This window comes from Ornithorhynchus anatinus, chromosome 1 (genome assembly GCF_004115215.2).
Source record: "Ornithorhynchus anatinus isolate Pmale09 chromosome 1, mOrnAna1.pri.v4, whole genome shotgun sequence".
Classification (NCBI taxonomy): domain Eukaryota; kingdom Metazoa; phylum Chordata; class Mammalia; order Monotremata; family Ornithorhynchidae; genus Ornithorhynchus; species Ornithorhynchus anatinus.
Genome location: NC_041728.1, coordinates 37,319,525 through 37,336,453, shown reverse-complemented (window position 1 = coordinate 37,336,453; position 16,929 = coordinate 37,319,525). Strand labels below are relative to the sequence as shown.

Here is a 16,929-nt window from a genome sequence, read left to right as displayed (position 1 = left end):
GGCCAGGCCCCGAGGGGGACTTCAACCCCCACAATCCCTCGCGCCCGCTCCCGCCTCCTCGCCCCGCGGGGCATGCTGGGCAATGGAGTCCCTCCCCCGAGGCGCAGACGCAGACGGGGCGGACGCCCGGACTCCAAATCCCACAAAGCCCCGCGCCGGTCCGCCCCTTTCAAGCCTCCCCCCTCCCCCCGCCGCTTCCGGTCTCTCTCGTTCCCCCTCCCCCCGCGTTCCCACCTTCCGGTCCGCCGAGCTGGGAGAAGTTCACAGCGATCAGCTGATCCCCACTGACAACAAGAGGAGCCGGAGGAGGAGACGGGGGAGGGGAGAAGCGAGAAGAAGAGAGGAGGGGGTGAGGGATGCGTGTGCCTGGGGGTCGGCGGTGGGTGGGGGGAGGGGATGGAGGCGGATTAGGCCGGTCCTTGCGGAACAGCGGCTCCCCGCCCTGGGGGGAGGGGATCGTCGGGGTGGGGGGGGTCTCTGGGAGGAGTGGTGGGGTCTCTGGGGTTGGAGGGGGGGTCTCTGACCTGGTGGGGGGTCTCTGGAATGAGTGGGGGGGGGTCTCTGGCCTGGTTGGGGGTCTGGAATGAGTGGTGGGGGTCCCTGGCCTGGTGGGGGGGGTCTCTGGCCTGGTGGGGGGGGGTCTGGAATGAGTGGGGGGGGTCTCTGGCCTAGTGGGGGGGTCTCTGGAATGAGTGGGAGGGGTCCCTGGCCTGGTTGGGGGGGGTCTCTGGATGAGTGGGGGGGGTCTCTGGAAAGAGTGGTGGGGGTCCCTGGCCTGGTTGGGGGTCTCTGGATGAGTGGGGTGGGGGGCTCTGGAATGAGTGGTGGGGGGTCTCTGCCCTGGTTGGGGGTCTCTGGATGAGTGGGGGGGTCCTGGCCTGGTGTGGGGGGGGTCTGGAATGAGTGGGGGGGTCTCTGGCCTGGTTGGGGGTCTCTGGAATGAGTGGGAGGGGTCCCTGGCCTGGTTGGGGGGTCTCTGGATGAGTGGGGGGGGGTCTCTGGAATGAGTGGGGGGGTCCCTGGCCTGGTTGGGGGTCTCTGGATGAGTGGGGGGGTCTCTGGCCTGGATGGGGTCTCTAGGCGGGGGTCTCTGACCTGGTTGGGGGGGTCTCTGGAATGAGTGGTGGGGGTCTCTGGGGTTGGGGATGGGGTCTCTGGGCCGGGGTGGGGGGTCTCTGGGGTTGGTGGGGGGGGTCTCTAGAATGAGCGGTGGGGGTCTCTGACCTGGTTGGGGGTCTCTGGAATGAGTGGTGGAGGTCTCTGGCCTGGTTGGGGGTGTCTGGCCGGATTGGGGGGGGGCCTCTGGAATGAGTGGTGGGGGTCTCCGGGGTTGGTGGGGGTCTCTGGCCGGGTTGGGGGATCTCTGCGGTGGGGAATGGGGTCTCTGGGCCGGGGTGGGGGTCTCTGGAATGAGTGGCGGGGGTCTCTGGGGTTGGTGGGGGTCTCCAGGACGGGTTGAGGAATCTCCGGGGATGGGGGCGGGGGTCCCGGGGGGGATGGGGGTCTCGAGGGTTGGTGGGGGGGGTCTCTGGGGTTGGGGGTTGGGGTCGCCCGGTTGGGGAATCCCTGGGGTGGGGGGACGGGGGTCTCTGGAATGGGTAGTGGGGGTCTCCGGGATCGGTGTGTGTGTGGGGGTCTCTGTCCCGGTTGGGGAATCTCTGGGGTTGGAGGCGGGGGTCTCTGGGTCGGATTGGGGGTCTCCGGGGGCGGGGGTCTCCGAGGTGGGATCTCGCACTTGGCCGGGGGTTGGGCGGAGGAAGGCCCGAAGCCCCCGCGGGCCTCGTGGGAGGGGAAGGGGGTTGGAAAACAAAGCATGAAAGGCAAGGCCTGGGCTCGGCCTAGGGCTGGGGGAGGGGTGGGAAAGGGCGGGGGGTGGGGGCCGCGGGGGGGGGGTCTCCTTTGTTCCCACCTGCTGCCCCTCCAGCCGGGGTCGGGGGTCTTCTCTAATGGGCCGGGCGGGGGTGGGGAGGTGGAACCCCCCCCCCCAAAACAACAAAACAGCAGCAAATCCCCAATCTCTGTCGGTGGGGGGTCGGATTCCCGATCTGGGGGGCTCTCGGAGGCCGGGAGGGTCCGTCTTGGGGGGCACGAATCGGAAAACAAGCTCCAACACCCCACTAGCCGGCCATTAGGAGGGATCGATCGCCTCATCGGTTGATCGATTGTCGCCGCCGACTCCTCAGGTTGATTTATTCTTGTCGGTATTTGTTAAGCGCCTCCCGGATGCCAGGCGCTGTGCCGAGCGCCGGGGGAGATCCGAGCTCCTCAGGACGGACCCGGCCCCCGGCCCACGGGGGGCTCACGGTCTTCATCCCCACTTTACGGGTGAGGGAACCGAGGCCCAGCGAAGTGACTTGTCCAAGGTCACTCGGCAGACGGGGACGGAGCTCGGGGCTCGAACCCGGGTCCTTCCGACTCCCGGCCCCCGCTCCGGCCCCTAATAATAACAGTAGTAATTAATTGCGGTATGGGTTAAGCACTTATCACGTGCCAGGCACTGCGCTAAGCGCTGGGTTGGCAAATCGGTTCGGACACGGTCCCTGCCCCCCGTGGATGAGGGCTCACGGTCCCCAACCCCATTTTCCAGATGAGGTCACTGAGGCCCAGAGAAGGGAAGCGACTCGCCCCAGGTAACACGGCATTCGAACACGGCACGGGACTGGAACCCGGATCCTTCCGGCGCCCGGGCCGTCGCCGCCTCTCAGGCTCGTCGTCCCCGAGGTGGCAAACGGTTCTGGAGCGACGCGTAACTGGGATGGAAGTTTATAGTGAGGGGGGAATTTCGCCCTAACAGCTGGGGAGGTTTTTGGGGGCGGGGGGAATTGCACAACAGCCCGGGAGAAGTCACTGGACTGTAGATTTGTGGCGGGCGGGCCGGCCGGCTGGCCATCGGGCTGAGCGGCCAGCCGAGGCCTGGCGCCCGGCCTTCTGCTGAGACATTGTCCACCGAGGTAAACACGGCCCAGGGGCCCGGGCCATTCACCCCACAACCGCCCTCTTCTCTCTCCCCGCCCCCCACCCCCCATCTTTCCCTTTTCTCCTTCCGTTCTCCCCCCTCGCCCTATTTCCCTTCCCCCCCTCCATTTCCTTCCCCCTTCCCTCTTCCCTTACCTCCCCCGCCTCGTCTCCCCCCCCTTCCCGCCTCTCTTCCCCCCTTTCCCCCTCTCTTCCCCCTCCTCCCCCTTCTTTTCCCCCCTTTCCCCCTCCCCCCCTCTTCCCTGCTTTCCCCCTTTCCCCTTCCCCCTTTCCCCTCCTTTTCCCCTCTCCCCCACCTCTTCCCCCCTCTTCCCCCCCTTCCCCCCTTTCCACTCTCTTCCCCCCCTTCCCCCCCTTCCCCTCCTCTTCTCCCCCTCTTTCTCCCCCTCTTCTCCCCCCTCTTTCTCCCCTCTTTCTCCCCCTCTTTCTCCCCCTCTTTCCTCCTCTTTTCCCCCCTCTTCCCCCCTCCCCCTCTTCCCCTTCCCCCCTTCCCCTCTCCCCCTCTCCCCTCTCTCCCCTCTTTCTCCCTCTTCCCCCCTTCCCCCCTCTTTCCCCCTCCCCCTCTTTCCCCCCTTTCCCCCCTTTCCCCCTCTTTCCCCCCTCTTTCCCCCCCTCTTTCCTCCCTTTCCCCTCCCTTTCCCCTCCCTTTCCCCCCTTTCCCCCCCTCTTTCCCCCCTCTTTCCCCCCTCTTTCCCCCCTCTTTCCCCCCTCTTCCCCCCTCTTCCCCCCCTCTTCCCCCTTTCCCCCCCTCTTTCCCCCCCTCTTTCCCCCTTCCTCCCTTTCCCCTCCCTTTCCCCTCCCTTTCCCCTCCCTTTCCCCTCCCTTTCCCTCCCTTTCCCCCCTCTTTCCCCCCTCTTTCCCCCCCTCTTCGCCCTCTTCCCCCCCTCTTCCCCCCTTCCCCCCCTTCCCCCCTTCCCCCCCTCTTCCCCCCCTTTCCCCCCTCTTCCCCCCTTTCCCCCCCCTTTCCCCCCTTCCCCCCCTTCCCCCCTTCCCCCTCTTCCCCCCCTTCCCCCCTTCCCCCTCTTTCCCCCCCTCTTTCCCCCCCTTCCCTCCTTTCCCCCTTCCCCCCATTTCCCCCTTCCCCCCCTTCCCCCTTCTCTTCTCCCCTTCTCCCCTCCTCCCCTCTTCCCTCCTTCCCTTTCCTCTTCCCTTCCTCCTTTACCCCCTTCCCTCTTTTCTCCACCTCTTTCCCTCCCTTTCCTTCCCTTCCCCCCTTCCCTTCCCCCTTCCTGCCTTCCTTTCCCCTTTCTCTTCCCCCTTCTTTTTTCCTTTCCCTTCTCCCTTTCCCCCCTTTCCCTCCTCCCCTTTTCCCCCTTTCCCCCCTTCCCCCCTCATGTAAGAGAATAAAATAACTTTTAGGCTTTACAGCGTTAAGTGATGCGGCCTGTTCTTGGGTTTTGAGCTGGAGATATTTCTTGGGTGAAGCACTCCCAATTACAGGCCCAACCAAATCTGTTCAAGGGGTTGAAAACAGCTGGAACTCTGGTGATTTTCCTTTTTCTTTCTCATAGAAGTTTTCAGGGAGGTCTCTTCTAAGCCTCTGGAGGTAGCGGGCCCCGCTCCCCGAAGACACGCTGACCATTAGGTGAGTGATTTCGGTGTGTCGTCGGATCCCGTGGGGAAGGGGATTTTGGCCGGGCAATCTGAGGAGAAGAGTCCCCTTCCGCGACGCCGAGGCGGAGTTTGTTTCGAAGAGGAGGAGCCTAGCTTCGGTTTGAGACGGGAGAATTTTCCAATAACAGAGTCATCCTTTGTGAACCCGGGGAGGTCCAAGTGTGAGGGATTTCGTCAATTCTTTTTTTTTTTCAGCACATCATCGTCTAACCGTAACCTTTGAAACCGAGGCGTAGTTGAAGCGAACTTCTCTTTTTAGGTAAATGAAATCATCTTGCTTCCTCTATTGCAGGCCTCCGACGAAATACCGGGGTGCTCGACTCGAGGTATCGAAACGCGCCCGACCATTTGTTTTACAACTCCGAAACCACAAGACCGAGGATCCGGAGGGAGGCCGGTGTGGTCGGTCATTTGGGGGTCGTCCCCCCCCGGCTCCGCCCCGTGACGAGACCCCCGTTTTAAGATCGCCCTCTCCCCCGAATCTCCCCGGCCCTCGATGGATAATGAAGTCACTGGGCCCGGCGGACGTCTGCGCTGATGTCCCGGGTGCGGAAGAGGCTGCCGGAGCCGAGGCCCAGCTGTCCCTGAAGGAAAGGTCGGGGTGACTCCCCTCGCTCTCCCGCTTGGCCCGAGCCCTGCACCCCCGGATCGCGCCGAGATGAGCGCCCGGCCGGCCCCGGCGGGGGACAGAGGGGCGCCCCCGGGGCTGGCCTGCCAGGAGAGCTACGCCTGCGGCGGCACGGAGCGGGCGGCCTTCGAATGCGACGAGTGCGGCAGCCTGCAGTGCCCCCGCTGCGAGGAGGAGCTCCACAGGCAGGACCGCCTCCGGGACCACGAGCGGACGCCCATCCGGGCCGACCACGTGCCCTACTGCGACCCGTGCAAGGGGGCCGACGGCTTCTCGCCCGCCGCCCGGCCCCGGGCCGCCGTCCGCTGCCAGGCCTGCAAGGTCAACCTCTGCGGCGACTGCCAGAAGAGGTCTCACGCCGGCGGGAGCAAGAGGAGGCACCCGCTGACCGTCTACCGGCCGCGGGGCGACCAGGCCCCGCCGGACGCGGCCGACGAGGAGACCGGGAGGAGGAGGATGACGGAAAAGGTCGTCAGTTTCCTCCTGGTGGATGAGACCGAGGAAATTCAGGTAGATTTCCTGGGCCGGACTCCGGTGCCTCTACTTCATTTTGGGGGGCGCTTCGGGCTCTTCATAATAGTCATTCGGTCGTACTGACCGCTTACCGTGTGCAGAGCACTGCGTTAAGCGCCGGGGAGAGGACAGTGGAACGATAAACGGACACGGTCCCTGCCCACGACGGGCTCCCGGCCGAACGTTTGAGGTATTTACGGAGCGCTTAGTCGGGCAGCCGGGTCTCTTGAGCGCCTACCGTGTGCAGAGCACCGGACTCAGCGTTTGGGAGGGGACAGCGCAGCGGTAAACAGACACATCCCCGGCCCGCAACGGGCTCACGGTCGAGTAACCGGGGTGTCCGTGAAGCACTTAGGCGGTCCTAGCCCTTGAGCGCTCACTGTGGGCAGAGAACCGGACTAGGCGCTTGGGAGAGGACAACACACCAGCAATCAGGCACGTCCCCCGACAGACACAAAGAGAAAGAAAGAAATGACAGATATGGCCGTAAGTACTGTGAGGTTGGGAGAAGGGGATGAATAAAGGGAGCGAGTCAGGGTGACGCAGAAGGGAGTGGGAGAAGAAGAAAGGAGGGCTTAATCAGGGAAGACTTCTCGGAGGAGCAGTCAGCCAGAGTGCTCTCTGCGGGCTTACAGAAGCGATCTCGGCACCGAGCATCGCTCTAAACGCTGGCGGGGGTTGGACACAGGCACAGTGTTCTGCACCCAGCGATCCGACACCTGTCGGCCGGGTGACCTTGGGTAAGTCACCTCACTACTCTGGGCCTCAGTTCCCTCGTCTGTACGGCGAGGATTAAGACTGTGAGCCCCACCTGGGGCAGGGACTGGGACCGACCTGATTAGCTGGAGTAGACAGCAGTGCTGAGAACAGTGCCTGGCACATAAGCGCTCAACAGATACCATAAAAAATAAGTAAAAATGCAGTTGACTCATCGGTCAATCGTTGACCGATCAGTCGATCACTTGTTCTGTTATTTTGTGTTATATAAGTGCTTACTAAATGCCAGCAACTGTACTAAGCACTGGGTAGATTCCAGCTAATCAGGCTTTTTTTTGGGAAAGGTATTTATTAAAATTTATCGATGGTACCGAGTGCTTAAAATGTACAGAGCACCGTATTAAGTCCTTGAGAGAGTACGGTACAACAGAATTAGCAGACACGATCCCCGTCGTATGTGCCAGGCACCGTTCTAAACACTAGGGTAGATGCAAGATGATCAGGTTGGGCACATCCCTGTCCCACGTGGGGCTCATGGTCTCGATCCCCATTTTACAGATGAGGGAACTGAGGCCCAGAGAAGCGTAGTGACCCGCCCGAGGTCATGCCGCAGCCAAGCTGCGGAGGCGGGCTTAGAATCCGGGTCCTTCCGACTCCCAGGCCCGGGTTCTTTCCACGAGACTACGGTGCGGTATCGGACGCTGTTCTAAGCGCTGGGGTGGATACGAGGTAATCGGGTTGGACGTGGTCACTGTCCCACGTGCGGCTCCCAGGCTTAACTCCCCATTTTACAGGTGAGGAAGCTGAGGCACCGAGAAGTGACTCGTCCAGGGTCACGCAGCACGCAAGGGGCAGAGCCAGGATGAGAACCCAGGTCTTCTGACTCCCAAGCCCTGGCTGTAGCTACTAGGCCACGCCGCCGTGGCGCAGGGACCGTCTCTGTTAGTGATTTGTCCATTCCAAGCGCTTAGTACAGTGCTGTGCACATAGTAAGCGCTCAATCAACACTATTGAATGAATGAATGGTTCCCATTCGGACAAAGAACGGTGGCTGAGGCAGGATAATCGGTCTTTAGTGCTTGACTATTTTCCAGTGAGGTGGTTTTAGCGACTCTCTTCCTCGACACTCTGAGCTCCCTCAATCAGTGGTATCTACTGAGCACTTACTCTGTGCAGAGCGCTCTGTACCAAAGGCTTGGAAAGGACAACGTAGACGTGGTCACCGCCCACTGATGGGAGGAGGAGACGCCCGGTAATATAATGAGATGAGGCAGAAGGGAGAGGGAGCCGGGCGGAAGAGGGCTTAATCGGGGAAGGCCTCTTGGATAATCATGTTTCGAAGGTGGGGAGAGTGGGGGTCCGGCGAAGACGGAGGAGGAGGGCGATCCAGGTCGGGGGGAGGACGCGGGAAAGGGGTCGGCGGCCAGATGGACGAGATCGGGCCCCGGTGAGTAAAACTGGCGCCAGATGGGACGAGCGTCCGGGCCGGGCTGGAGCGGGAAATCAAGTCAGGTGAGGTAGGCAGGGAAAAATACTCTCCTGACCGCTCTGTACGTTGCTCTGCACACAGTAAGGGCTCAACAGATACCATTTTGGGCGGGGGGCGGTGATTTCCTAAGCATCCGGATGGGAATCAATCGACCAATCGAGGGTGGATGGGAAGGAAGACAGCCACAACCAATTCCCAGTCGAAAAGGATTCAGTGTGTTCTCACCCGAGTCCGCTGGAGCTATTCTAGGAAGGCGATTTCCTAAAAGGTCAGGATTTTCTACACGAAGCCCAGGGAGAGAACAACCGGTGATTCTGCTCTTGGCAGCTCAAGGCAGCGTGAATCTGCTCTTGAAACACCCCAGATGGCAAAAAAGCGCGGTTGGAGGCCAGGAGGGAGGTGATCAGCACTGAGGTGATAACTCTTGGGTCCGTAGTTGATTTGTTTCTATTAATGTGTGTCTCCCCCCCTAGACTGTGAGCTCGTTGTGGGCAGCGAACGCGTCTACCAACTCTGTTGTTAGACTCCCAGTGCTCTGCACACCGTAAGCGCTCAATAAGTAATAAGATTGAGCGATCCGTAAGCTCACTGTGGGCAGGGAACTTGTCTAACCAACTCGGTCCTTTGATACTCTCCCAAACGCTTAGTGCAGTGCTCTGCACACGGGGCTCAATACCACTGACTGGTTACGTAGGAATTCCGAGGGCCTCTTACAATGTTGGAAAGATCAAAATGGCGTGTCGACTCCTGCGAGCCGAAGGGTACCATTTTTTTATGGTTATTTGTATGTGCTAGGCACTGTTCTAAGCCCTGGCGTAGATGCGACTTAAGTTTTTTTTTTTAATGGTATTTAAGTGCCTACTATATGCCAGGCACTGTAATAATAATGTTGGTATTTGTTAAGCGCTTACTATGTGGAGAGCACTGTTCTAAGCGCTGGGGGAGATACAGGGTCATCAGGTCGTCCCACGTGAGGCTCACGGTTAATCCCCATTTTCCAGATGAGGGAACTGAGGCACAGAGAAGTGAAGTGACTCGCCCACGGTCACCCAGCTGACGAGCGACAGAGCCGGCAGTCGAACCCATGACCACTGACTCCGAAGCCCAGGCTCTTTCCACTGAGCCACGCTGCTTCCCCACTGTACTAAGCGTTGGGGTGGATACAGGCCCATCGGGTTGGACACGTTCCCTGTCCCACACGGGGCTCACACAGTCTGAATCCCCATTTTCCAGATGAGGGAACCGAGGCCCAGAGAGGCGAAGTGACCCGCCCAAGGTCACGCAACCGACAGGCGGCGGAGCCGGGATTAGAACCCGGGTCCCCCTGACTCCCGGGCCGGGGCTCTAGCCACCGGGCCACGCTGTGATGAAGCGTAAATGCCAGTAAGGGGATGGGGGCCCGTTTCGTGGCTCAGTGGAAAGAGCCCGGGCTTGGGAGTCAGAGGTCATGGGTTCTAATCCCGGCTCTGCCGCTTGCCAGCTGTGTGACTGTGGGCAAGTCACTTCACTTCTCTGGGCCTCAGTGACCTCATCTGGAAAATGGGGTTTCAAACGGTGAGCCCCACACGTGGGACAAACTGATCACCCTGTATCTCCCAGCGCTTAGAACAGTACTTGGCGCGTAGTAAGCGCTTAACAAATACCAATACCACCCAACTTGGTCGCCAAAGGTTATGTTTGATCTCGGGATCATTTTCGGTGACTCACTGCCTCTCCAGCTCCCTCGGTGTTTCGTCTGGGAGGAAGAGACAGGAGACGGCCAACCAGGAACGATCCCCTTTTACCTCCGTCTTCTATGGGGCCGAAGATGAGATTTTATTTTCCCCCCGAGGTCACGCTTCGAGAGCGACCGTGACCGTCGGTCCGAGGGGGGGCCCTTTGACTCGCCAAACCGTTTCTCCTCCTCCTGGCCGCGGAAGAACCGAGGCGCTTATGGAAGGCTGCCCCAGATTTTATCCCTGCCTCTCGCGTCAGCCGTCTTGTTGCGTCTCTCTCTTCCTAGATGTGAGGAGAGACGGGTCGAGATCCCAGCTGGGCTTCCCAATTCCGCATTCGGTCGGGCACGATCTGCGGGGGGGATTCCGAGCGTCTCGGAAGTGGGGTTACGTTGTCTCTGTTGGTTTGCACGCTTGCTTTGCCTGTCGAGTTTGGGGATGATTTAATTTTTTTAATGGTCTACGTGCCAGGCTTGGGTCGTTGGGTCGGACACGGACCCCGTCCCCCGTGAGGCTCACAGTCTCGACCCCCATTCTGAGGTCACCGAGGCCCGGGGAAGTGAAGGGAGCGGCCCAGGGTCACACAGCAGACAGGTGGCGGAGGCGGGATTAGAACCCACGTCCTCTGACTTCTAGACCCGTGCTCTTTCCGCCAGCCCACGCGGCTTCTCCTAAGTAGGCTAGTAGGGCATTTTTAGTGCTTTCCTTGCCCCCTTTCCCTCCTCTTCTGCTCACTCCTCACCACCCTCGGTAGCTTAGCGGAAAGAGCCCGGGTTTGGGAGTCGGAGGTCGTGGGTTCTAATCCCGGCTCCGCCACTTGTCCGCTGGGTGACTTTGGGCAGGTCACTTAACTTCTCTGTGCCAGTTACCTCATCTGTAAAATGGGGAATAAGACCGTGAGCCCCGCATGGGACAAGCTGATTACCTGGTATCTCCCCCAGCGCTTAGGACAGTGCTTGGCACAGAGTAAGCGCTTAACAAGTACTATCATTATTATTGTTATTCCCCCTTCCCGCGAGAATCGGTGAGAAAATCCCAGCCGACAAGCAGCCTTGAGGCCAGAGCCCGGGCCTGGGAGTCAGAGGACCTGGGTTCTAACCCCGACTCCGCCACTCGTCTGCTGGGTGTGACCTTGGACAAGTCACTGCACTTCTCTGGCCCTCAGTTCCCTCATCTGGAAAATGGGGGTGAAGACTGTGAGCCCCATGTGGGACGGGGACCGCGTCCAACCCGATGAACTTATATCTATCCCGGCGCTTCGTAATAATAATAATGATGGTGTTTGTTAAGCGCTTACTCTGTGCCAAGCACTGTTTTAACCGCTGGGGTAGATACAAGGTCATCAGGTTGCCCCGCGTGGGGCTCACACTTTCAATCCCCATTTTGCAGGTGAGGTAACCGAGGCACAGAGAAGTTAGGTGACTTGCCGAAGGTCGCACAGCAGACGAGAGGCGGAGCCGGGAATAGAACCCACGTCCTCCGACTCCCGAGCCCGGGCTCTTCCCACCAAGCCCCGCTGCTTCTCTAACGGTATTTGTTAAGCGCTTCCTATGTGCCAGACACCGTACCGAGCGCTGGGGCGGATATGAGCAAATCAGGTTGGACTGGCCCGCAGAGGGCTCACAGTCTTAATCCCCATTTTACAGATGAGGTAACCGAGGCGCAGAGAATCAAGTGATCCGCCCGAGGCCACGCAGCGTACCGGTGGCGGAGCAGGGATTAGAACCCACGACCTTCTGCCGCCCGGCCCCCGGGCTCCACCCACTATGCCAGGCTGCTTCCCTACATGTCTGGCCCATAGTAAGCGCTTAAAAAAAAAACAAACCACCATAAAAAGAAAAAACGTCCCTCAGCAATTCCGTTTGTTTTCGTCACTGACATCCTAACCTGAGCATTAGCGGAGCCAAGAAACTTTGTATTTCCGAAGTCTCTTGTTCGCGGCGTACGAGCTATCGGTTGCTGCCGGACGGGAACGGTGCCCTTAACTGACCCCCTGGAGTGGTCAGAGGCAGCATCCCCTCCGATCAATCGCTCCCCTTTTTCTGACCGGTTTTGTCTTCCTCTAAGTGAATGTTTTCTGGAGTTCGTCGGGCCCTGGTGAAGCCGCGGCCCGAGGTCGGAGTTCCTCACTTCCCTCCCATTTGAGGCCTAGCGGCTAGAGCCCGGGAGGCAGAGGGACCGGGGTTCTAATCCCGGCTCCGCCGCTCGTCTGCCGTGTGTGACTTCGGACGTGTCCCGTCGCTTCTCCGAACCTCAGTCCCCCCCCCCGTCTGTAGAATGGGCGTGAAGACTGTGAGCCCCGTGCGGGACGGGGACCGTGTCCAAGCCGATTAGCTCGTATAGCACATAGTAGGCGCTTAACAAATACCATAAAAAGGAAACAAACCAAAAAAAACCTGCCCCTTTAAGGAGACTATCAATTACTTGGAAGCCTCCCTTGTTTACTGGTCCCAGAATAGTTCAGCTCAGAACACTGGGGCCTTATTTTTTTTTTTCATCGTCCCTTTTAAAATTAGCTAAACTAAACCGGGCTCCAGTGTAGGATGAAGGAAAGAAAAGGAGCGGAAGATGTTTTCCCCCGTCGGAGGAGGCATCTCTTGTCCCAGACGAGTAGGCCGCTCCCTGCCACGTTACTCCGGCTGATTTTTGTCTCATTCACTCGTCCAAACGTATTTATTGAGCGCTTACTGTGTGCAAAGCACTGCATTGAGTGCGTGGGAGAGTAGAGTACGACGACAGACGCGTTTCTTGCCCACAGCGAGTCTTCCCTCACGGTTTCTGGATTCTGAGCTCCCGGCCCCGCCAACCCCTCAGTCGATCCATCGGTGGTATTTCTTGAGCACTTACGACGTGCGCTGCGCTAAGCGTTTGGGAGAGTCCGGTACAACAGATTTAGCAGACACGCTCCCTGCCCATAACGGGCTTCCGGTTGAGAAGGGGCTTAATGGACTAAAAAGCACTTCAGAGCCTTCCGCGTAATCCAGAGGATGGGGGGGAAGCAGCGTAGCCTAGCGGTTAGAGCCCGGGCCTGGGAGCCAGACGGAGCTGGGTTCTAAATCCAGCTCTGCCCCTGGTCTGCTGAGTGACCTTGGGTGAGTCATTTCACTTCTCTGGTCCTCAGTTCCTTCATCTGTAAAATGGGGGATGAAGACCTCGAGCCCCACCTGGGACAGTGGCTGGGTCTGACCTGATTAGCTTGTATCTTAGTAAACATCATAAAGACAGGTGGGAGGCATCAATCAATCGGTGGTATTTTATTCATTCATTCAATAGTATTTATTGAGCGCTTACTATGTGCAGAGCACCGTACTAAGCGCTTGGAATGAACAAGTCGGCAACAGATAGAGACGGTCCCTGCCGTTCGACGGGCTTACGGTCCGATCGGGGGAGACGGACAGACGAGAACGATGGCGATAAATAGAGTCGAGGGGAAGAATATCTCGTATAAACGATGGCGACTAAATAGAATCGAGGCGATGTTCATTTCATTAACAAAATTAACAAATAGGGTAATGAAAATATATACAGTTGAGCAGACGAGTACAGTGCCGAGGGGATGGCAAGGGAGGGGGGAGGAACAGAGGGAAATGGGGGGAAAAGAGGGTTAAGCTGCGGAGAGGTGAAGGGGGGTGGTAGAGGGAGTAGAGGGAGAAGGGGAGTTCGGTCTGGGAAGGCCTCTCGGAGGAGGTGAGTTCTAAGTAGGGTTTTGAAGAGGGAAAGAGAATCAGTTTGGCGGAGGTGAGGAGGGAGGGCGTTCCGGGAGCGCGGGAGGACGCGGCCTGGGGGTCGACGGCGGGATGGGCGAGATCGAGGGACGGCGAGGAGGTGGGTGGCGGAGGAGCGGAGCGTGTGGGGCGGGCGGTAGAAAGAGAGAAGGGAGGAGAGGTAGGACGGGGCAAGGTGATGTAGAGCCTCGAAGCCTAGAGTGAGGAGTTTTTGTGGCTAGACTACCGTGTCAGCCTTCTCTCCGATCTCCCTTCCTCCTCTCTCGCCCCGCTCCGGTCTATTCTTCACTCCGCTGCCCGGCTCATCTTCCCGCAGAAACGATCTGGGCATGTCACTCCCCTTCTTAAACAACTCCAGTGGTTGCCTATCGACCTCCGCTCCAAACAAAAACTCCTCACTCTAGGCTTCGAGGCTGTCCATCACCTTGCCCCTTCCTACCTCTCCTCCCTTCTCTCTTTCTACCGCCCACCCCGCACGCTCCGCTCCTCTGCCGCCCACCTCCTCACCGTCCCTCGGTCTCGCCTATCCCGCCGTCGACCCCCGGGTCACGTCCTCCCGCGGTCCCGGAACGCCCTACCTCCTCACCTCCGCCAAACTGATTCTCTTTCCCTCTTCAAAACCCTACTTAAAAATCACCTCCTCCGAGAGGCGTTCCCAGACTGAGCTCCTCTTCCCCCTCTACTCCCTCTGCCATCCCCCCTTTACCTCTCCGCAGCTAAAGCCTCATTTTCCCCTTTTCCCTCTGCTCCTCCACCTCTCCCTTCCCCTCCCCACAGCACTGTACTCGTCCGCTCGACTGTATATATTTTCGTTACCCTATTTATTTTGTTAATGAATTGTACATCGCCTCGATTCTATTTAGTTGCCATTTTTTTTACGAGATGTTCTTCCCCTTGACGCTGTTTATTGCCATCGTTCTTGTCTGTCCGTCTCCCCCGATCAGACTGTAAGCCCGTCAAACGGCAGGGACTGTCTCTATCTGTTGCCGACTTGTTCATCCCAAGCGCTTAGTACAGTGCTCTGCACATAGTAAGCGCTCAATAAATACTATTGAATGAATGAATGAAGGTCGATAGGCAACCACTGGAGGTGTTTAAGAAGGGGAGTGACACGCCCAGATCATTTCTGTGGGAAGAAGAGCCGGGCGGCGGAGTGAAGAATAGACCGGAGCGGGGCGAGAGAGGAGGAAGGGAGATCAGAGAGAAGGCTGACACGGTAGTCTAGCCGGGATATAACGAGAGCCCGGAGCAGTAAGGTAGCCGTTTGGGTGGAGAGGAAAGGGCGGATCTTGGCGATATCGTAGAGGTGAAACCGGCAGGTCTCGGTAATGGATAGGATTGAACGAGAGAGACGAGTCAAGGATGACACCGAGATCGCGGGCCCGAGAGACGGGAAGGATGGTCGTGCCATCCACGGTGATAGGGAAGTCTGGGAGAGGGCCGGGTTTGGGAAGGAAGATGAGGAGCTCAGTCTTGCTCATGTTGAGTTTTAGGTGGTGGGTCGACATCCAGGTGGAGACGTCCCAGAGGCGGGAGGAGATGCGAGCCTGAAGGGAGGAGGAGAGGAGAGGGGCGGAGATGTAGATCTGCGTGTCATCTGCGTAGAGATGGTAGTCAAAGGCGTGAGAGCGAATGAGTTCACCGAGGGAGTGAGTGTAAATGGAGAACAGAAGAGGGCCAAGAACTGACCCTTGAAGAACTCCAACAGTTAAAGGATGGGAGGGGGAGGAGGCGCCAGCGAAGGAGACCGAGAATGACCGGCCAGAGAGATAAGAGGAGAGCCGGGAGAGGACGGAGTCCGTGAAGCCAAGGTGAGATAAGGTGTGGAGGAGGAGGGGGTGGTTGACGGCGTCACAGGCAGCAGAGAGGTCAAGGAGGATCAGAATGGAGTAGGAGCCATTGGATTTGGCAAGAAGGAGGTCACGGGTGACCTTAGAGAGAGCAGTCTCGGTAGAGTGGAGGGGACGGAAGCCAGATCGGAGGGGGTCCAGGAGACAATGGGAGTTAAGGAATTCTAAGCAGCGATTGTAGACGACTCGTTCTAGGATTTTGGAAAGGAAGGGTAGTAGGGAGATAGGGCGATAACTGGAGGGGGAAGTGGGGTCGAGAGTGGGTTTTTTTAGGATGGGGGAGACGTGGGCATGTTTGAAGGCAGAGGGGAAGGAGCCCTTGGAGATTGAGTGGTTAAAAATAGAAGTTAAGGAAGGGAGGAGGGCAGGGGCGATGGTTTTAAGAAGGTGAGAGGGAATGGGGTCCGAGGCGCAGGTGGTGGCACTTGTGAGGAGGGAGGAGATCTCCTCTGAGGATACTGCAGGGAAGGATGGAAAAGTAGGGGAGGGGGTTGGTGGGGGGAGGGGAGAGGCGGAGGGGTGACTTTGGGGAGCTCAGACCTGATCGTGTTGATTTTCGTGAGGAAATAGGTGGCCAGATCATTGGGGGTGAGAGATGGGGGAGGGGGAGGAACAAGGGGCCTAAGGAGAGAGTTAAAGGTCCGGAACAATCGGCGGGGGTGACGGGCATGGGTGTCGATGAGGGAGGAGAAGAAGTTTTGCCTGGCAGAGGAGAGGGCAGAGTTAAGGCAGGAAAGGATAAATTTGAAGTGTGTGAGGTCGGCTTGGTGCTTGGACTTTCGCCAGGAGCGCTCCCCAGCTCGAGCATAGGAGCGTAGGAGGGGGACAGAGGAGGTGATCCGGGGCTGTGGGTTAGTGGAGCGAGAGCGCCGGAGTGAAAGGGGGGCGAGAGAGTCGAGATGAGTAGAGAGGGTGGAGTTGAGAGCGGAGACCTGATCGTCGAGAGTGGGAAGTGAGGACAGGGCGGCAAGGTTAGGAGAGATGCTTTTGGAAAGACGGATGGGATCGAGAGAGCGGAGGTCTCTGTGGGGCTAAGTAGCGAAGGTTTGCAGGGGGAGGGAGTGTGAGAGATGAGGCAGGTGAGAAGGTTATGGTCAGAGAGAGGGATTTCGGAGTTGGTGAGGGAGGAGATAGTGCAGCGGTAGGAGATGATGAGATCGAGGGTTTATGAGCGGTAACTGTGTGTGCAGAGCACTGTACTGGATGCTTGGGAGAGTGCAATTCAACAGATTTTGTAGACACCTTCCCTGACAAAAGGAGTTTACAACCTAGAGGGAGACAGACATAAATAAAAAGAAATAAACGGCGGATACGGGCGTGAGTGCTGGGGGGCCGAGGGAGGGATGAATAAAGGGAGCAGATCATCCTCAGATAAGTTGATGAGGAGGAGCAGAGTGCCCTAAGGGATAGAGTCCGGGTCTGGAAGTCAGAAGGACCTGAGTTCTAATCCTGACTCTGCCACGTGTCTGCTGGGTGACCTTAGGCAAGTCACTTAAATTCTCTGGGCATCTGTTACCTCATCTGTAAAACGGGGACTAAGACTGTGAGCCCCACGTGGGACAGGGATTGTGTCCAACCTGATTAGCTTGGATCTACCCCAGTGCTGGGAGCTCAGCAAGAAGGCTGATGGAGTAATCGAGGCGGGTTAGGGTAAGGGATTGGATTAACGCGGTAACAATTTCGAGGGAGAGGGAGGGTGGAC

General features: G+C 58.6%; 1 protein-coding gene across 2 annotated transcripts in view; it reads left to right on the top strand.

The window, feature by feature from the left end:
* The first annotated feature begins 222 nt into the window (after positions 1-222).
* Positions 223-16,929, top strand: part of ZFYVE1 (zinc finger FYVE-type containing 1) — a 45,330-nt gene continuing 28,623 nt past the window's right edge. Inside the window, exons 1-3 of one of the 2 annotated variants that reach the window (XM_029064256.2) lie at positions 223-349; positions 4,488-4,561; positions 4,883-5,728. In XM_029064256.2, the coding sequence (XP_028920089.1) occupies positions 5,249-5,728 (480 nt within the window). In that variant the 5' untranslated portion in view covers positions 223-349; positions 4,488-4,561; positions 4,883-5,248. Of the gene's footprint in view, positions 350-2,589; positions 2,631-4,487; positions 4,562-4,882; positions 5,729-16,929 lie in introns of those variants that run through there. The other variant, XM_029064257.1, reaches the window with a different exon arrangement.